Below are 22,181 nucleotides of genomic sequence, written 5' to 3' on the forward strand. Positions count from 1 at the left end.
ACACATATATATCAGTGTTGTTAAAAGCGCGCTTTTTTCCCTAAGCCGATTTAATCGCGCTTTTTATGGGAAAAAAGCACCTAAAATTTTTTTTGCCGCTTTTTTCGTAAAAAAGCTCGGGGGTCCCTGGCAGCGCGATTTATAATGAAAATTGAAAAAAATGAAAAAAAAAATGAATATTTTTGTACCAAACGCTTTTTTCCCGCTTTTTCCGCTTTTTTCCCGCTTTTTCCGATTTTTTCCGCTTCATTCCCGGCACCGATTTAATCCCGCTCGCGCTTTTAACAACATTGATATATATGGCGACGACGATTGGCAGAGTTAATATGGATCGTCTATCAAGCACGCAGATCGACGGCTCGTATTACGTCGCAGGATCGCTAGCAGGGGATTGCAGGAGCGCTTATAACGGCCCGGGGGTATTGCGATGAGCGATTGCGATATCGCAATCGGAGAGACCTGATGAACCAAACCTGATGGGCAATTAGGTGATAACGTATATATTTTGAAGTTCAGTATGCCAAATTTTACAGTGTTTTTATATGTTTTCGCAGTTTCGTTTGTCAAGCGAAGAGGGAAGAGTCGATGTGATAGGCGACAATGACCAATAGGCGGACCCGATAGAGGAATGAATCATATTTAAGGACTTTTAAAGTTTGATATATTGAATTTTGGCGGACTCTCTGTTAAAACACATTTTCCCTGTGTTTAATAGAGCACGACTGTTTCAGGAGTTTCAGAGGCCCGAGGCATTCTGGCATTACAGAATGGGTGGACACCTCCACTCTAGGTGTTAAACAATGATTGTATCACGCTAAGAGAGGGATTCGAAGCGGACAGAGGCCGGGGAGATCGAGAGACAGGAACATGAAACAAACAGGGAACACATTTTTGGCTAGACAACCATAGACAGAGAGCGGAGTAGGGAGAGCAGTATTTCAGGCAAATGCTGAGACAGAGTTTGCACAGAGACAGAGCACTGAGGGAGTCTGTGTACTCATAGAGAAACTTGAGAGGATCAAGTAAAGCTCTTGTTATTGTAATTTGTTGTGTGTGAGGCTCAAATTGAGCTCATTGTTGTAAAAAGAACTCTGCTTGAAAACATAATAGAGAGGCCACCACTGAACGCTGGACCAAGAGATGTAGCCCAGGAGTATTGGGTGAACTCCTCATTAAATTTGCTGTGTTATGTTTTGTTTACTGCTTCATTGTCTGTGCATTTCACAATCTTATTGATCCATACTTGAGAGGATCAAGTAAAGCTCTTGTTATTGTAATTTGTTGTGTGTGAGGCTCAAATTGAGCTCATTGTTGCAAAAAGAACTCTGCTTGAAAACATAATAGAGAGGCCACCACTGAACGCTGGACCAAGAGATGTAGCCCAGGAGTATTGGGTGAACTCCTCATTAAATTTGCTGTGTTATGTTTTGTTTACTGCTTCATTGTCTGTGCATTTCGCAATCTTATTGATCCATTTCATAAAATGACATAGACTAATCCATGCACATAAGTCTGTAATACCTTATTATTGTCTTAGATCTCATTATCAAATCATTGTTGGAGCACGATATGGGATTCGGAAATATCGCGATATTTTCGGCAAAACGATATATCGTCGAGAAAATATCGCGATATTTTCAAACGGAAATATCGCGATATTTTCGGCAAAACGATATATCGCCGAGAAAATATCGCGATATTTTCTGTTTTGAAAATATCGCGATATTTTCAAAATATCGGCAAATATCGGAAAATATCGGCAAAATATCGCGATATTTTGAAAATATCGGCAAAATATCGCGATATTTTGAAAATATCGGCAAAATATCGGCTATATTTAAAAATTTGAAAAAATTATTTTTTATGCTTGCCGATATTTGCCGATATTTTGCCGATATTTTCGCCGATATTGCCGATAAGATATTTTCTGGACCCTCGCCGATATTTTGCCGATACCGATATTTTCAACACTGTTTAAAACATTAACAAAAGAAATTTCTTTATAAGTTAGAATTCTTTTGCACAGAGTGGTCTTAAGTTTCTCTGACCCGAGCTTGTCCATTCGCTCCGGACTTGGAGACTTGTGGTTGCCCTCTTTCTCCCTTGATTTCCCCCCTTCCTTCTCAGGGACTAACAAGCTTCGGCATCCCGATTCCTCTCCTCTCTGCTTATCCCCTCCCCAACACACAGGAACATGCGGGTCAACATTTGGAGTTCTGCAGGTGTCCCAATTTTGGATTTCTTTATTAGCATTCAGGGTCGCGTTTGAGGTTTTGGACCAAGAATCTCTCCTCTCTAGTGCCCTCACCTGGATTCTACCCCTGGTTATCCGTCGGGTTTGGGCTCAGTTCGAGCCGGGCTACCCACAACTTTGCTGTTTTGTCAATGATGGTTCTGGCTCCCTGCCCTTGATAATTATTTCTTCCTTCCCATGTCTCAGATACCACTTGGGCGGAGCAGCAGGCTTCCTACTCACACCATTGTAGAATTCCCATTGGGCATCTTGGTGGGCCTCATTCCCTCGATTCCTATCTACTCTTTTAATTAAATTGATTAAGAAAATTCAAAATATCATATAAACAAGTGCAATATGAGATAAGTTAAAGATTTTTGGGCTTATGTTATTGATAAGCCACGACATTGTATTAAAGCTAAGATATCGGAAATGCTGCGCCAACTCCTTGAAACACCGTTCAACGTTTCAGATACAAAAATGCATGCAAAACAACATGGAAACTTGTTCGCGACGTTTCGCTTTTTTGGAAACGACCAACCTAAGATTGGAAACGTTTCAAAGGAGTTTCAAGAAAATTTGACATGTTTCCAAAAATTTGGACATGTTTACAAAAAAATTGGATATGTTTCCAAAAAATTTGGATACATTTCCAACTTTTCAGTTTTCTAAGTTTCCAATGTTTTAGGCACTTTATTGCAAGAATATGTTATGGGTTTGTTTGTCCATAAACATGTAAATGCAGCTGAATTCTTTGCAAACCTTATATCCATTGATTACAACTCATCTGAAAGTGAACATTATCTTGAAAAAGGATTCATGACATGATAGAGGTATTTGTCAACAAGTTTTCAACAATGCCAGATCTAAAGGATGGATACATGGAATTCATAATGGTATCTATGAAATCAAGAAGGAAAGTTGTTATCCACAAAATTGGCTGTGGACGCAGTTTCTGTGTGTTGACACCTAATCTTTGGGATTAGGTAAACCATGTAAATATTTTAAATAGAAAATAAGGAGAATTAGAAGATGAAGAGATAATTGGAGATGAAAACCAAGAGTCTCTCCCTCCATGTATATAGCTATGATCAATCTTAATGCAAGAGCACAATTTGATTTGAGGAGTTACCTCCTGGTCTGACATGGTATTAGAGCCAACCCCTTTTTTTTGGCTTCCTTCCTGCCCTTGTAACTCCCTACTTGCCTCTATTTTGCATATTTTTTTAGAACTGACACCTCTACCTTCCAATCGACCATACCTCTCCAAAGCGAGCCCAACAACCAAGCTCGACATATGAGCCATTGTTTGTGGAGTACGCTTCCCTCTCTCCCCCATAAAGTAATATCGAAGCAACAATAGGTAGTTTGTTTGTTTATGAAATGAAGACTTCAGGTCCTACGCCCACAATCAATTCAAACTATTTGTAGTTTTTCTTATATTCGCCGCGCAAGTTTCCCTGCGATCACCATTGCTTGTCTCTGGCTTTTGTTTGATCTCCATTTTGCCGTACTTTGCACAGTTCTTGGCTCAAAATTGGGGATTTTTTTACGTCCAAAGCATTATATTTTGGGGTCCATTTGTGTTATATTAACGCTGAATTGAATTTGATCTGTTCGGGGTTCCTTGTCTCTGGAGGTTTTATGAAAAATTGCTGGTTCTACAAGCTTGGATTTTGTGGGTATTGGTGGCGAAAGCCTTCTTGCCTGGATTGCGAATTTACAATGACCTACTTCTAAAATGAAGTGATGAAATTTCATGGTAAGAAGCGTTGAAGCGAAGAGTTGAAATGTTTGTGTGAAACGTGGTGCAATGGCTGGGTGTCTTCGAGTTCAAGAGCAATAGATGACAGTGGCAAAACCGTGGCAACGACTGTGTATATTTTCGGAGCTGTTAACTGTGGTAGAGAGGGTGCCTTTGCACGGGAACAAAGGTGAAGCCTTAGTGCAGTCCTGTGACGCAGCAAAAGTGTGGTGGGTGCGTAGTTTATTCCTGTGTTGACTGTATGGTATTTATGCTGTGCGTTACTCCTTATGCAAATCTGTGGAATGAAACAGTGATTTTTTTTGAAGACATTCATTATGAGACAATTTTTTAATAGGGGTCAACATATGTTATGGTGAATACCTTATGGTGAATTATAATATTGTGTGTGTCTTCATATATTATATTGGGGCATTGGTTTATATACGCATATTTGAAAAGTCAAATATTGTTTGAAGCATGGTGTATGAAGGTATATTGATGAAGGTTTGAAGACATAACCACTGAATTTTATTACAAATACATCAGCCTTCTTTTGAAACCACTGAAATTATTTTGGGCACAAATTAATTTTTATGATGCATACACTAATTTCCATTGTGGGAGTGGTTCTCTCTTTGCAAAGAGAACTATCTTGAGTTGTTTCGGAAGATAAAACACACCCTCATTTTCAATGAGTTGTGGAAAGGGGTTTGTGAAGGAGAAGGGGACAATGCACCTGCAAAGCCCACTTTTGATAAGGAGCTTGCCTTCTGGGAAAACAAGAATAGCAAGGCTTATGCCTTGATTGCAGCATCAGTAAATAAAGAGGGGAGTCAACATATTTTTCCATTTCCAAATGCCTTTGAAGCTTTAACGAAATTGAAGGAATTGTATGACTCACACTCTGAACTTGAAGTTGTTCAATTGATGATTAAGTTGTTCAGTCTTGAAGTGAAAAATGATGACCCTCTTGCCTTAGCATTAGGAGTAAGATCCATTATGCATGATATAAGAACCATTGGTGTCGAGATAGATGTTCCACTTATAGCTTATGTCAAGGCACTATATCCCACTTATTCACATTATCTTGAGTCATTGCAAACAAGTGGAAACCTTAAGGAGATTACCTTTGACTCCCTTGAAAAGAAGTTTGCTGAGAGAGAGAAGGCTTTTGGGAAGAAATCAACTCCTCAGTCTACTGAAGAAACTGCATGCCTTGCACAAAAGGAGGAATCATGCACAAGATTCTTCTAAGGGAAGAGGTAGCCGTAGAAGAAGAGGAAGAAGGAATTTTAGAGGCAGGGGGCAGACAGTTCCAAGGAGAAAAGGCTTATCTTCATTGCATATGTTTCAATAGAGATGGACATGATGCATCCACATGTAAGTTGCCATGGGATAGAATTGAGTAGGAAAGAAATGAAGGGAAAGGTAAAATCAATTACAAAGGGAAAGGTAAAGCACCCGAATCCGCTCATTATGTTGTGGCTCATTGCAACATTGGAGTAATTGAAGACTTATTCAATGCTTCACTTGCTTCATGGAAAGATGATTAGCTACTTGATTCAGAAGCAACTTGCCACATGACTTTCAGGAGAGATTTCTTTGAATAATTCACTGACAATGTTGATGGAGTATTATACTTTGTAGACAAGTCAAAACTCAAGCCATCAGGGTTTGGCATCATCAGTGTCAAATTGCCTGGTCTTCCAAACTTTCTTTTGCATGATGTTCTAAATCTCCTGGAGCTGAGGAGAAACTTGCTTTCTTTGGTCCACATTTGCCAACAAGGACACTCCATTCATATATTTGATGGCAAGGTTGAGGTCAGAAAAACATCATATCCGTCACTTGTCATGACGCGAATATAAGAAGAAAGACTTCTGAAGCTAAAAGGAACCTCTGCTCGTGCACAATACTTCTCATACAGTTCTCACTATGATGAAAGTACATTTCCATCAAGTCTTTTATGGCATGCTAGATTTGGACACTTGAACTATGACAACCTTTGTTTGTTGAAGAAAAATGGTGTTACTGGTTTGCCTACAATTCTTAGGAAATTTAAGCAATGTGATGCTTTTATCTTAGGAAAGCACAACAAACAGTGTTCTCATGATTCTCATTCCAGAGCACATAGAAAACTTTGAACTCATTCATTCAGATTTATGTGGCCCAATGCTTGCTCTTTTTGCAAATGGTAATAAATATATGATGACATTTATTGATGATTACACTAGAATGTGTTGGGTTTATTTATTGAAGAACAAATCTGATGTTTTTCAAACATTCAAGAACCTTCATGCATGGATTGAAAATGATGCACAATCTGATATTGGCTCTATTCGCACTGATAATGCAAAAGAATACACTTCAAATGAATTTGAAAACTATCTTTACTAGCATGGGATCAAACATTAAACAATTGTGCCTTATAATCCCCAATAGAACGGAGTTGCTGAAAGAATGAACAGGACAATCTTAAATATGGTATGTTCCATGATGTTTTTCAAACAATCTTAAATATGGTACGTTCCATGATGTTTTTCAAGAATGTTAAACTGATGTTTTTCAAGAATGTTAAACATGATGTTTTTCAAGAATGTGCTGTGTATATAAAGAATAGGTGTCCATCTAATGCTATAAAAAACAAGACTCCCTATGAAATATGGTATGGCCACATTCCTTCGGCGAGGCATTTAAGGTTTTTTGGTTCCACCTGTTATGCCTTGATATCTAAGGAGCAAAGAAACAAACTTGGTTTAAGGAGTCACAAGTGTATCTTCTTGGGGTATTCAAGTACCTCCAAAGCATACCCTCTCTATGATGAAGTGAACAAGAAGTTTGTAATATCTAGAGATGTGATATTTCTTGAATCTTCCAAGACTGGGAAAAGTTCGAGTGACAACTTGATTGCTTGGATAGATTCAGACATGCAAAATCTTTTCAAGAGTTTGATAATCAAATTCCACATCCTGAAGGGGAGATTCCTATACTGGATCAATTCGTGGAATCTTATTTTGAAGCACTCTCTCCCCCACATGAAGCTCCAGCCATTGATGACACTTTGAGTGATGTGATTGAAAAAATTGGGAGACTAAATCTTGATTCAACCCCATCTCAGTCAACTGAGCAGCCCGGGACATCTCATAAAGGTCCTCCAAAATGGTTGACAAAGACACTTGAAAGTGTTAGTCTTGATGAGGTTGGAAAGAGAAGAACAAGAAGTTCAACCAGACAAAATGTAGGTGATGTAGACGATTTTGATTCACCTGTTGATATGGATGTTTCTTATGATTGTGAACTGAATTTGTCTACATATTTTGAACCAACTTCCTTCAAAGAAGCTGCTTCTCATGATGAATGGAAAGAAGCGATGCAGAAAGAATATGATGACGATAAATAATGGCACTTGGAAGCTGGTTGATCCTCCATTGGTAATTGTTGACCACTCCGTATCAATGAATCTATAACAATACACCCCTTTTTTCGCAAAAGGGATTTCATCATCCAGATCATCCAGGGTTCATCACCAGTATTCAGTTTGTTAAAGTTGTAAACTCGTTTTGCATGTTTTTAATGTAAATGATCTTAGTAAGACCATTATGTATGTAACAACTTATGTAAGATTTTTGATGACGATTTCTATTTTAGGAGGTTTTTCGTCTCACTAATTCATCTGTGTTTTTAGACACAAATGACCGACAAAGTTTTCCCCCAACCTCACCCCAAAGCTAGGGTGGATTTTGTTGTTAAGATCTTAGGTAAGTTAGTGTTTTAGTCGAGTCTTTTGTAAGTGATTTGGAAATAATTTTAGTTAATTCGCTATATTATTTTATTACAGATCACTTGGTCTACTAGATCATATTTGAGTCGCAGAATTGAGTAAATAATTTAGGGTCTTTAACGAACGGGTGTTTCCCTTCATAAGTTAAATGTAATTATTTTATGTAAATAATATTTTAGCCATGATGCTAAATAAAATATTAGAGGGTTGGAAAAAATAATTAATCCCCTCGTGTCAATTAATTAAATTTTTTGACAAAAATAAATTAAAAATCATAAGCCAGAAATTTAATTAATTAGAGTCAAGGTTAAGTCTTGGGAAAAATAAATTCTCCAAATTAAAAATTTTGTGGGTTCTAGAGAAATTATTTTTTGGACGTCCCCCACCAAGGGAATATTGAAAATATCAAGAAATTTTGGACTTTTGGGCCTTGGTGGTTAAATCAAAGTCAAACCTCCATCAAGGGAATATTGAAAATATCAAGAAATTTTGGACCGTTAGGCTTTGGTGGTTAAATCAAAGTCAAAATTTTGATGAAATTAATTCAAAATAATTAATTTTGAGTTAATTAAAATTCAATTAAATGAAAAATTCGATTTTTTCTAAAAAATATATAATTTCGACGGTGATGATTAAAAGATAATTAAATCTTTATCAATGGTCAAGATTACTTTAATGGGGATCAAGTCAACTAATCGTTTGGAGATTTTTTTTTATAAATGTCTCGCAAATGAACCGATCTTTGAATCATGTACTAGCTCTCGAAGCTCTTTTGTAATTTTTTTCTGGAATAATAATACCGCAAAGTAATATTGTCTACATTTTATGGTAATATTGTTTTTAATGCTCTAATTAATACTATTTTTAATAAGTCGTCGGTTAATAACCTTTGAGGAATAATTTATTGCACAGGTAGCTTGCATAGTTTATTGGGCTTGAAATAATATTTCAATTTTAATAGAGTTATAGCAGGTATCTCTAATTCTAGAAAAAATACATTGTTATTTTACGTCTTTATTAATCTGACAGTTTAATTTGAAGTGTGCAAAAATCATTTGAATTTAAAAAATTGGTCGTTTGGGGAAGTCCTCGGCTGGACCAGTTGATTGAAGAGTCTTCCAGATCTAAATTCCTAGACTTATTTTACAATTTTCCTTTTGCAGGGTCTTTGGGGCTAATACCTCATTTTTTAAATTAATCATCTTTTATAATTTGTGCTCAATCTGGCTAGAAAGAGCCTATATTTGCAGATTTGGACGCGGAATTGGACTCATACTTAGATTTCGTAGACTTGAATTTAATTGATAGCTCTAACTAGGAAGAACGTATATTTACAAATCTGGGAACAAAGTTGGACTCATACTCAGATCTGATAGATTTGTATTTTATTTGTATAGATCTGAATTTTTTTGTAGAAAAAATTTAAATTCTCAACATTAAAGTTTTGGGTTTTATTTTTGTACATATGTGGGACCTGGGGTTTCATTTTCATTTTGTGCAGGCAAAGATATGAAGTTTGCAGATAATATTTTTTTGGGATTTTGAGACAGATAGAGGCCTTGGAGGGTAAGATCTTGTCTCAAATATTGTTTGTAGGGTCAGGACATGACAAGATCATTCATTAGAGTTTCAAATCCAAGGTTTTTCATAAAAAATTTAAGAGCGATTGAAGGCAACAAACTTCTGTTTGAAATTTAATGTTTTGGGAAATTTTTTAATTTTACTTTTTAGGGCCCTAAAGGCCTAACGCAGGCCCCTAGGGCCATCCAAAACTTGCCACAGCTTATTCCTTGTTGCTGTTGATTCCATTTCCTCTCTCCTTGCCTGCGACCACCCTTTTTCCATGTCGCTGCTCCATCTCTTTTATCCCTGCGGCTCTTGCTTGATAGCCTCCTAAACCGCCGCTCTTCCCTTTTCCCTCCACACTGTTGCCTCTTCCCCTGCTGCCGCAACTTCCATCTCCCTCAGCCTTATCCCTCTGCAACTCCAAACCCTCCTCTGCTGCTTGCCGAAGCCTCCGCTCATCTTCTGCTGCCTTCCCTATATTTCCCGACACCCTTTTCTTCACCCACTTCCCTATTTTTCCCTGCTTGTAGCAGCCTTTATTTGCTGCCTCTTGTTGCTTGTAGCAGCCTTTCAAGGCTTAACGCAGACTTGTTTGCCTTAATTTCCTTGCTGCACCTTCATGCCTACCCTTATCCTTTTCAGTCTACCTTCTTCCTTTTTGCTGGCCCAGTCAAGCCTTCCCTTTGCCAGCGTAGCCTTCATTGTCCCTTTCTTCTAACTTTTCATTATTCTTCCCTAAACCCCCAGCTGTCACCGAAAGTCTCCATCTCTGTCATATTTTAGTTTCCATGTACTGACAACTTGTTTGCAACATTTGTTTTCTTCTCCAAGTAACGATGCTTGTAGGTAACATCATCAAAGAGGGCCTTGGACTAAAGTGGTTTGCTGTTCAACTCTGTCTCCTTCTCCTCTATTTCATTACAGGTTTCAGGTATATACTTTACAGTGGTATGTTCATGATCTAAGGCTCATACAAATTTACTCACATAAACTTGTAATTATTGCACAATAAACATTAAGTGATAAGTTATCCTGATGCCTTGACCTTCTAGTTTCTTGTAAATCTGAAAAATATGATATGCTGATTCCAAAGTCTGATAATGTATCTACGGCAGTGGTGAAAATCTTATGATAGTGACCTAGAATCATTCACAAGTCGTCTAGGATTTTTAACAGTTCATTGCATTAATAAGGCATTCAATATTTATGACTGTCATACTTTTTCTAAAGTCTGATCTTATATAACAGTGGTATAAAAGTAAATAGCGGATTTGATTGGTGAGTGGTGTTAACTCATGCTCTAAGGGGTTTCTATCTTGCTTAGACGTAGCGCTGATTGCATCTTAATTATAAATATATTTTGGTGACTGAAGTTACATATTGTCTAAACAATAATATTGCCATTTGCATATTGTTTCTTAACTTGCAAATCAAAATTGCAGAAGTTGCATATCTCTATTAACTGTCATAAAAAAGGTTGGCTATAAAGAAATTGCAAGTAATCATATTGCTTTCATGATCATAAGTTAAAAGGAACAAGTGTTCTTATGGTTTCATTTTGGTAATAAGTCATTTCTGCAATCTTGCAATTACCTCAATCATAAAAGTACTTATCCATCTCGAAAGCTAAACATTGTTGATTAGATTGGCAATTCAAGGAGCTATTGGATATTGGAAACTCTTTTTTTCTCACAATTACACTAGGATCTAATTCAATTTGGCATTGTAATTGGTTGACATAACTCAAGGCATTGGAACGTAGTGGCCTTGTGATAATTTTGATTTGATATCTCTTACATTGAAGCAATCCTACTTGGTCATCCTCATTCCAAACTTATATTGCATTTCCCATTAGATCTTGCATCTTGAACATTGACAATTAGGATTGTGAGTGATTTATATTTGCACTGCTGTGCTTGTTGATATTGTCATTGTTCTCTAATAATCCACTGCTCATTTCTTCATTGTCTTTGGTGCTAACATTTCCTTGCAGCATTACTTATCTTATAGCTTGAAGTATATTTCATCATTGAACAAGTTCTATAATTTATTTGAGCATTGTATCTAGGCATTGGTCTCTTATGATTTCTTCTTAAGTGTCATTATTTTAACTGAAGTTATTTGTCTCACATTGCTCAATTTAATAACTTGCCCTCTAATCTTAATTCAAGCTGCCTAGAGAAGTAATTGCCTTGCCTCAAATCTCCTAGAACTTGTTCCAACAAGTTTCCCCTTTCCATCTACCCTTCGGGACTACCCCCTTGACTTAGCTAGGAGAGAGTCTAAACAGAGTGAGTAGGGATCAGAGTGACAACCCCTACTTTGAGCGTTGCGCCTTAAGTGTACACTTTGGGCGACAACTGAAACCAAATCAATAGGCTGCAAGTGGGTCTACAAGAACAAGTATAAAGATGATGGCTCACTTGACAAGCACAAAGCCAGAGTTGTGGCAAAAGGTTTTGCACAGAAAGAAGGGGTTGATTATGAGGAAACTTTTGCCCCCACAACAAAATGGGTTACCATCCGGATACTCTTTGCCTTGGCAACACAGAATGGTTGGAAAGTCCATCAAATGGATGTAAAAACTGCTTTCTTGAATGGAGATTTGAAAGAGAATGTTTTTATGTCCCAACTAGAAGGATTTGTTGTGAAGGGTCAGGAACATAAAGTATGCAAGCTTGTAAAATCCTTGTATGGCCTCAAGCAAGCTTCATGAGCCTGGTACGAGAAGTTAACTAAGCATCTTTTGAAACTCAACTTCAAACATTATGATCTTGATGATGCAACTTTGTTTGTCAAGAAAGTTGGCAAAATAGTTGTATATCTTGTGGTGTATGTAGATGATCTTTTGATGACAGGGAACAATGAGAGCTATATTGCATCCATAAAGGAGGAGTTGAGGAAAGGTTTTGAAATGACAGACTTGGGCTATGTTCACTACTATCTTGGTATTGAAGTTGTTAGACATAGACAAGGTAAATCATTAATTGCATTTACTATTAACATAGATGTACATTTATAATACATTCTTGTGACTGTTGGATTCATCTTCCAATGTCTCTTGGACTCCCTTTGAGTGTCCAACTTCCACACCTTAACCCTTAGCGGATTAGGTGTCCAACATCCCCCCCCTTAATTTGAAGGGGTATGTATGAGTCCAAGAAGAGAGTTGTAATACAAAATGTAGAAAAATGCATGACAACACTAGGCTGGATGTGCTCTTTGAAATGTTGGCATAAGGTGGTGGTTTAAGGATGACCACCAACACTGAAACGCTTAGTGCAGGTCCCAAAACTTTTCCAAATCTGAAGTGCTCCTAATGCTTTGAAGAGGGAGACCTTCAACCTGGAAAAAGGGAGGTTTGTAACCTGCATAAAAAGGGAGAATCTCAACTTGAAAAGGGAGGTCTCAACTTGTAGTGGTTTAAGGATGACCACCAACTATGGAATGCTTAATGCAATTCCTGAAACTCTTCCAAAACTGGAAAGACGTTGAAGTCTTCTGCTAGAGGAAGTGTCCCTAATTCTTTGAAGAGGGAGAAGCTCAACTTGAAAAGGGAGGTCTCAACCCCACATAGATGGTTTAAGGCTGACCACCAACCAAGAGCATGCTCAGGGCCATCTCTATCTCTGGCTACAACTTTGAGTTTGATATTGGCAGGTTGTGGCTTAGGCTCGCTTTGTGTGGCTTTGAGGCTTGTATATGACCATCACTTCCCTCCTCGTCAGATACAAGGTGAGAGGATGGAGAAAACTCAACTGCAAGACCTTTTAATATTCTAGAAGAGATTCTCATGTTTGATTGAAATATCTTCTTGGCTGTTGAAGCCCATTGCCAAGAAGCGATCCATCCAAGATGAATCTTTGTTCTTGCAGGAAGCTTGTTTCTGAAGCATATGTTCGAATGATGATTATGCTGACCACAATGCATGCATGGGTGAAGATCAAAACAATGATCTTTCACATGGCCACCTCGGTCACAATGTTTGCATTCAACAACTTTTGGCTGCGAATGTGGAGCAGAATCTGGAACAGGTGAAGGTGAACCGCCATGAAGAAACGTAGCACTTTGAAATTGATTGGGCTTGGAATAGTCTGGAATATGAAAGGACGCCTCCTTATCATATCCAAGACCTGTTCTGTGTTTGTTGTGGACAAGTTCTTCCCAAGGTCTGATGATTGGCTTGGGAAGTGCAGGTTAAATTTCTGCTTCTGCATGCAATTTTGCTGCTTCATTGGGCACTGGATTTGAATCAACTTGTCGCTTATGGGAGTCTGTTTCAATGTTCTGAACAGAAACAAGTTCATAATGATGATTCTGTTTTAATTCCTTTTGTTGAAGCTGAGATTCAAGCTCCAAAAATTCTATCTTCTCTTGTGCATTTTGCAAATAGGTTCTAATGTCAGCAAGAGAAGCTTTGTTGATTCTTACTGTATCATGATCAAAGGAATGTATCAAAGTTTTTAAGAACTCTAATACTTCACCAATTTTGGCTATTTTATCCATTGTCAAAATTACACTTAAAACTGATCACAACTATGAACCTGTAGAGAAGAAACAACACTCACTCGCAATACAATGTCACTGCAAAATATTTTGTAAATGTGCAGCAAACAACCAATGTGCAGTAGTCGCCCGAACTGATTTACACCAACAACAACTCTATCAATCCTAGCCATTTTCTTCAATCTTAATACCTTAGGCTAGAAATTGCACAAAATTTGTTGGATTATCGTTGCAACTAACAACACTTTAAATACTGCTACACAAACTGTGCAATGAGTATGCCACTAAATTCAACACCTCAACCCAATCGACATCAAGCGCGGGACATCAACTAACCAATGCATATGCCAGAATTTTAAATAATGGAGGGACATGCCAATGCATATAATAACTTCAATGCAAGATTAAACTGCTCCACAAGAATTTAATATCAATGCACAAATCCTACTCTCAAACTCCAAAATGGCATCTGAATTTTGGGTCACAAAGCCTCGCTCGAGCAACGCCTTCACCCTCATTTTGGTCGCAGTCCGCTGCTTCTACTTGGGAATTAACTGGAAAGTCAACCTCTACAGTCCTTTCAGCATATCTTCATTCAAACTCCCTGCAGTCTCTGAGAGCTATTCGCAGCATGGGGCTTTCAATTTGTCTCGATCTTCATTCACATCGATAAACGACGACAACGAGAGCTGGTACATCAATGTCTTTGGGACTGCCAACGAGGTGCCACGAGGTGGTGGGCTGATCAGTGAAATCGACTTGTGTTCACCATTGATGAGAGACTATGTCCCCTGTCGCAAGAATGTTGATGTTGTCCGACAACCTTCCTTATTGGATAAGCGTTCAACCTCGATTTGATTCCCACCAACGCCTCCCACAATGCCTAGAAGTCGCGTCTAGTGCAAGGCCGGGGCTGATGCGAGTTTTGCTGATTTGCGCTGGTTCTATGATGAGGCATCAGATGGGGTATGCAGAGTGGTGAGCACAGTTGGGGTATGCTGACCTCTAGCAAGGCAGTGTGAAAATTTTGAGCGTGATGAGTTAGAGGTGCAACAACAAGGAAAGATGGAAAAAACGGTCCAAGGCAGCCAAAGGAGAATATGTTATAGCCTATGTGCACGAATTCTAATTCAACACAACATAGACGGCTCTGCCAATCCAAGGAATCGATAGAGGAGAGGTAACGAATTCCTGACCGTCAGTAAATTAATGGAGCATTACGGAGAGAGTGGAAATGACAGTGAACAAAAATGACATAACTGTCATGTGCATAACACACTATTTCAACGCTCTATCCTAGTAACGTTTAGCATGTAGAACACAATGCAATTGACCGAAATCAATGTAGGGTTTAAATCTTCAATGCTGTCAACTAGATTCATGACATTCAACATAATTCTATGCATACATCCCACATATTATGCACATACTTCGGTCAATCCAACGTATGCATCATGCATATCAAGAGCAACAACCCATAGATAGCGCCATTGAAACCACAATCATGAGATGAAGGAAGCGCACAACTAGATAGAGCATACATATAGGAAGGCCACAAAACCGGTGGCTTAGATATGGGCAGGGCAGGAGTAGGCCTGCTCTGATACCATGTTAGACATACACAAGATAGGAAAGGTAAATCATTAATTGCATTTACTATTAACATAGATGTACATTTATAATACATTCTTGTGATTGTTGGATTCATCTTCCAACGTCCCTTGCACTCCCTTTGACTGTCCAACTTCCACACCTTAACCCTAAGCGGATTAGGTGTCCAACATAAATAACTCAACATTTGAAGTTTATATTCCTCTCCCAGAAGAAGTGCAATGGAGATCTCTTGAACAAGTTTGGCATGACCGATTGCAATCCTTTAACCACTCCAATGGAACAAAATATAAAGCTCACATCCACTGAAGGAAAAGAGTTTGAGAATGCAACAAAGTATAGACAACTCGTAGGAAGATTCAACTACTTGACTACTACCAGATCAGACATTTCATTTGCTGTTGGAATCCTCTCTAGGTTTATGCAAAAGCATTGTGAGGGACATTGGTTTGCTGCAAAAATAGTTCTAAAATACTTGAAAGGAACTCAAGACTTTGGACTTAAGTATGCACAGGTGGGTGACTCTGCTTGATTGGATACTCTGATTTAGACTTCGATGGAGATAAAGAAATTGGGGTATCTACTTCAGGTTATGTTATTAGTCTTGGATCAGGAGCTGTCTCTTGGAGTTCATGCAAACAATCAGTTCCAACGGATTCCACAACTGAGGCAGAATATGTGGTAGTAGCTGAAGCAACAAAGGAAATTGTGTGGCTCAGGAAATTTCTGGAGGATTTGTAGGAGAAACAAGTGCATTCAACTCCTGTCATGATTTACAACACTTTTGCAATGAAGTTGGCCAAGAACCCAAAGTTCCATGATTGAACAAAACACATCAATACAAAATACCATTTGATTCGACATCATGTTGAGGCCAAGACAATCCACTTACGTCATTGTTCCCTAACCGAGCAGATTGAAAACATCTTCACCAAGGCCCTTGGAAGAGAAAAGTTTGAAAGATTCAGAATGATGCTTGGACTCACCAACATCCCTTTCAGATTAAAGGGGGGAATCTTGACGCTTAATCTTTGGGATTAGGTAAACCATGTAAATATTGTAAATGGAAAATAAGGATAATTAGAAGATGAAGAGACAATGGGAGATGAAACCCAAAGAGTCTCTCCCTCCATGTATATATCTATGATCAATCTTAATGCAAGAGCACAATTTGATTTTTTGAGGAGTTACTTCTTGGTCTGACACTTTGCATGAGGTTAAATTTCTTATCATTTCTTTACTAGCATCATACATCACAATACTTAATTGCTTAAATTGTGGCATCTTGATTCTTGGTCATATGATCTTAGGTTGCGAATAAGTAAATCTAGCTCAGAGCATCTCCTCCAATTTATAATGTGTAGACGTTGTTATTTACAATGATTAAATTTATATATTATATTCGGTGATACTAAAGAATATTTCTATGTCATGACTCCTTTAGAGTCTAGACCAAGATACTATGGAACATACTATTTATGAAGTCAAATTCACCATGTTGCCTCTGTGTTAGTGTTGTCAAATTCATTAGAAAAATTTATAATTTCATGAAGTATGAGTGACTCTAAAAACAATCTCATATTCCTTTCAACTGTGAGTGGGTATTGACATTTCAATCAAAGGTGCCAACTTGAATGTTATAATAATCATTGATGATGATGATGACAATGTTTATATTGAATTGATGAAGATGATGATTTGTTTACGTTGAATTCATGATGATGATTATCTATTTTTAAATATAGAATCTAGATTCTAAAGACTAAAAGATGAATGATAATATGAATTTTATATATATATATATATATATATCGTTTCCTTGCTGTATCATATCTAGATTTTCTGAAAATTTGTTGTATCTGTTTCAAACCCCGTATCTGTATTTGTTTCAGTGCAACTTAGTATTAAAGTCTATTTAGATGTTAAGAATCTCCAAGGTTAAGAATTTTGTTGCATGTTAAATTCCTTTTCACTCTAGAAAATGTTTGCATTTCAAGAGATTTGATCCTTTTGGGGGCTTGATAGATCTAGAGTTCAGATGAATTATTAATTATAATTATAAATGTAATTCTTAATTTTATGTTTTTTTATTTTGTTTTTAGTTTTATGTAAGTTGATGAAATTTGTTATTCATAATTATAATTAATAATTATTTTATTTTATTTTTTATTTTAATCAACTTAATTTCGAATCTACTATAAGCATAGGGATAAAATCTCTTGAGATGTAAATTTCTTTTAAAGTAAAAAGGGATCTCTTGGGATGCAAACTTTTTTTTAGAGTGAAAGGAGACCCTTTTTAGAGTGAAAAGAGATTTGAAATAATAATAATAATAAGGTTTTTTTTTTTGACAAAGTCAAAATAAAGTTATAATTTAATTAATTTTTATGATTTTTATTAATATCGACCATGTGTGATGTATTATGAAATATTTTGATGTTTATCATGGATTGATGCCCATATTAATTTGATTAATGGAAAAAGTCATGAAAATGTGTGATAGAAAAATGAGTTATGGTTTTTTTTGGATATGTGGTATTATTAAGTCATAGTATTGGCCCATAAAATTGTAATAAAACTTATTTACACAAAAAAACATGGAGTAACTATGTTGCCAAGAAATGTGGGTACGGGGATGGTTATGTCACTTTTTGAAATCGGGTGCGTGGGTTTGTCGGGGGTATATATATATATATATATTTGTATATTTTCCAACTTTAAACAATAAAAATAAAATATTTATGATTTAAACTTTAAAGATTTAAACATGCACATCATTGAATATTCAACATTCACATCGAAATTTCAAAATTTCTAGTTTGATATAAAGTGCAAATTGAAATTTACATATTAATAAGAATCATGATATATGTTCAATGCCATACGACATTCAAAATTTGCCTAGGAAACATGAACTAGGAAATTTCAAAATAGTGAACAATGGCTTCAAGCCATGCCATCAGCATTACTTAGATGTTTAGTCAGCATGCTCTCTAGCTACATAGCCACAATAGTAATGAACTTAACATAGCTACAATAGTGATGACATTCGGCCTACACAATGAATCTACAATGGCCATTTGTAGGTCGAAATTACAAAAAGAGAAGTAAAAAGACCGAGGTTGAAAATAATTAAAACCAAATTAGTTTAAAAAAATTGACCCTAATGTTCTCGATTTTGGGGTTCCCTGCACTTGTCGGGGTTCGGCTGACCCAATTAGACAAAAGATCCCAAATTTTGGTTGCGAAGAACCCGGTGCTTACTTGGAGAACCTGGTTCTTTTGGGTGTGTTTTAGAAGAACACGTATGTGAACCCGGTACTTGGGGACGAGAACTCGAGACGGGTTCGAGAACCCTACCCCAGGGTTTGCGAACCTTTGAAACATAGTGGAATAAAATATATTTAAATGTGTATATATTTAATTTATACTTTATTTATAAAGTGGAGTTAAATCATCTCAATCTTTATAATTATTACCCATCCATCTCCATGTGATTTAATTATACAATGGAATTTCTGGCAAGATTTTGATAAAATCATGCAGAAATTTTGGAAAATTCTGAGTTACAGCTGTCATGTTTCAAGATTTTGGGTGCCCCAGGGGTTTTTGATAGTGCTGAATCCATTTCTACTATCAAAAACAAGATTCAAGCACTCCTATCAAATTTGTTGAGAAAAAAATGGCCGAATTTCAGCAATTTTTCGCTATCGAGACAAATTTGCCACCTCAATAGACAACACCTATAAATTTAAACAACAAATATATAGATTTCATCTTTTCATCTTATTGGTTCCATTTCTTTGGTTGTCCTGTTTCGTTTATATGCAGTTCAAGCTCAATGATACTGGTTAGTGCTCTTTGTTTTTAAGCATGGTATCAGCTCGTGAGACACAAATTTCTAAATTGCTCGGTTTATTAAGTGGCAGTGGTCTCTGACCCTCTTTGTTTTTCGAGCTCTCTTCTGAAGGCGTCTCTGTTCTGATGCTCTCTACTCTTCCTCACGTGCTATGTGACAGTTGGAGCAAACACGGGCATTGTTTGATTGCATTTATAAATGGGCGTTGTCTACCGAGGTGTAAATTTCCGCTGGATAGCAAAAATCGTAAGAATCTGGCCACTTTTTTCCCAAAATATTTGACAGTAAGAGTGTTCGAATTTTTGAATTGTGTTTTTGATAGTGGGAATGGATTCAGCACCACTAAAATCCCTTGGAGCACCCAAAGCAATGTAACCAGATTTCCAAAATTTCCTACTAGATTTTATCAAAATCTTACTGAAATTTCCATTGTTTTCTAGGCAACAATGACGCCTCGTTAGAATACGCCTTTATAGATGTTTTTCCACCTTGCATTGCTTTGTCAGTAGCATCCAGATTTAGGAACTCTTTGGATCTGTGTTATGAACTCCTACAGTCTCTTTGGCAATTTCTTGTACGAAGACAACTCATCTCTGTAATGGGTTTTTCTCAGATCTATACCTTGCGTTTATTTGTTTTGTAGCCCTATAAACCGTGTAGACATGTATCGTGCGTTTGCTGTGTATATTCATAGCCCTGGGCAAATTTCAATGGTTTTGTAGAAATGCACAGTAAAATGGTTGGCGCAGTGGTTGACGTTTTGCTTTTCGAGCCTGAAGAAGATGATCTGATGGATGATGATACAGCGATGGATGATGGCAATGTGGACGTCGTTCACACTTCTGCACCCAAATTGAATTGTACCATAATGAGGGGCACTTCCCAACTTGGTGATGGCGGCACTAAGAAGAACAAAGGAAGGTGCTTCAGAGAAGACACCGATGTTGAACGCATAGCCGCATTGCAGCGCGAAGTTCGAATCTCTTGACTTGGATGGCGGCTCTGGCCCTCATAGATTCATGTGGACTTGAATTAAAGGTGATTTTCTTCATTGTAAAGATGCAGATGATATGTAACTCTATAATGGATTTATAACTCAAATTTGCTTAACCTCGCATGGTTGCTTGGAGTTCTTATGTTGATCTTTGTTGGCGTTGTTAGCTGGGCTGGGGTTGCTGGGCCCTTTTTAGAGTTTTGGTCATGTTTAATAAATTTAAATTAACATGGATAGATGCAAAGTTAACCTATAAATATGCTAAATTGGTAGGTATTATTAGATTTCTGCTAAACTAGCTGTTCATTACATGGAATAGTTGTGTGCATTATTTCCACCCATGAATATGTTTTTCCTTTTGATAGCTTAATTTTATTTTTATAAAGTGATAAAGATGTTTATACTATCTCAGGAATTAGAGTCTTGCATTTACAAGCTGACTGGTTTCAACAGAAAACATTCTAGGGAGTTTTTTTCCTTGCATGCCATCTACCAAAGCCATCCTATAATTGGATTTGAAATACTTAAAATGTTTTTGTATATGCCTGTGATTTGGTTGCTCACCCTTATTTTTTGAAGTGCTTGGGGCGCAATTTCATTGGTAAATTGGTTTGGATTAGTGGAAAGCCCATTTGGTTAAATTATTCAAAATACTTACCACCCATCTGCAACACACACTTGATACTAAGCTACCACCACCCATCTGCAACACACACTTGATACTAAGCTACCACATTTTGATGAAGTGAAAGCTACCAGAGTTATATTGAGGAGAAAGGATGTATAATATTTTTGGCTAACATGGTTTAGGTGAATTGGTAAAGGTGTCTCCCTTTTAGATGAGTTCATGGTCAAATCCCATGGACTTCTTTTCAAAGAAAGAAAACAATGCACCATAGGGATTTTTGTTATTTCGGCAGAATGCTTTAATAGAAAATCATTAAACTGAGAGGTGCGCTATTAGACTGAGTGGCACCCAACAAGATTATGTCCTAACTCATATAGAGTCCAAACAAGCATAATGATATTTACCAGATTCCCATGAAAATCGAATAAATTTCCAATATATTGACTTGTCTCATTCTTGGAATTCCTTCTGTTCAAACTTTTCAACAGATTAACTTGAATGAGTGTTCAAGTTGCAAATGCTGCCAGGCTCCCACGGAAATTTAATTTGACTTGGACATCAAATGTTGCTCTTTTTTGCCTTGTAAACTGACAAGCCTAATGGACTTGATACTTCATTATCGCTTCATTTTGAAATTTTGTTTTTCCTCAACTGGATAGTTGCAAAGGTAATGACACATTATTCATTCAATAATGGATGCAATATTTATTCAAATTTGGAGCAGTCTAAACGGTCTATGATTTCTCCATTTTTTAGTACTTCTCCTCCTATTGCCGTCATTTCATCTTTCCTTGGCCATTGTTACTCAAACGACATTAACCACATGCCTATGTTCACATGCAGAAAGTTCCACTTTTGTCTTCTCTATAACCAGCTAGCTTCCATAGATGTGGATCTGCGAACTTAGTGGCGGGATTTTGAATCTTAAATTTCCCGCTTATGGCAGAGCACAATGACCGGACTGCCATTGAGGTAACACCTAATTCAGTTTTAGATCATATTTAATTTGATAGATTCACAACAGCAAAATGCAGAGCAATATCAGTGAGCTTGTAAGTGGCCTTTCGTGGCAGGCTGGAACGACTTACGATGTGGAATAAGAGAAGGGCGTAGTCTAATAAGGTGACATTTTTGGCTTTTTCACTGGAATTTGGCTATATGATATTTGGTGAGATTGCAAGGTTCCATTATTCAAATTGTATTTTTGAATGCAGAAATTTGGTCAGCATCCTGGAAGACCTATGGGTCACTTGAAT

At 37.1% G+C, this 22,181-nt stretch overlaps 1 protein-coding gene across 2 annotated transcripts in view; it reads left to right on the top strand.

Annotated features, from left to right (window-relative positions):
• LOC149145661 (uncharacterized) overlaps positions 1-20,420 on the top strand; it is a 44,161-nt gene extending 23,741 nt beyond the window's left edge. Inside the window, exons 1-2 of one of the 2 annotated variants that reach the window (XM_089447785.1) lie at positions 18,057-19,549; positions 20,026-20,420. In XM_089447785.1, coding sequence (XP_089303911.1) covers positions 19,429-19,549; positions 20,026-20,291 — 387 coding nt within the window. In that variant the 5' untranslated portion in view covers positions 18,057-19,428 and the 3' untranslated portion in view covers positions 20,292-20,420. Of the gene's footprint in view, positions 1-18,056; positions 19,550-20,025 lie in introns of those variants that run through there. The other variant, XM_089447786.1, reaches the window with a different exon arrangement.
• The last annotated feature ends 1,761 nt before the right edge of the window (positions 20,421-22,181 follow it).

Source organism: Pinus tabuliformis, chromosome X (genome assembly GCF_031772625.1).
Source record: "Pinus tabuliformis cultivar Carrire ecotype Pingquan chromosome X, CPIR1, whole genome shotgun sequence".
Classification (NCBI taxonomy): Eukaryota; Viridiplantae; Streptophyta; class Pinopsida; order Pinales; family Pinaceae; genus Pinus; species Pinus tabuliformis.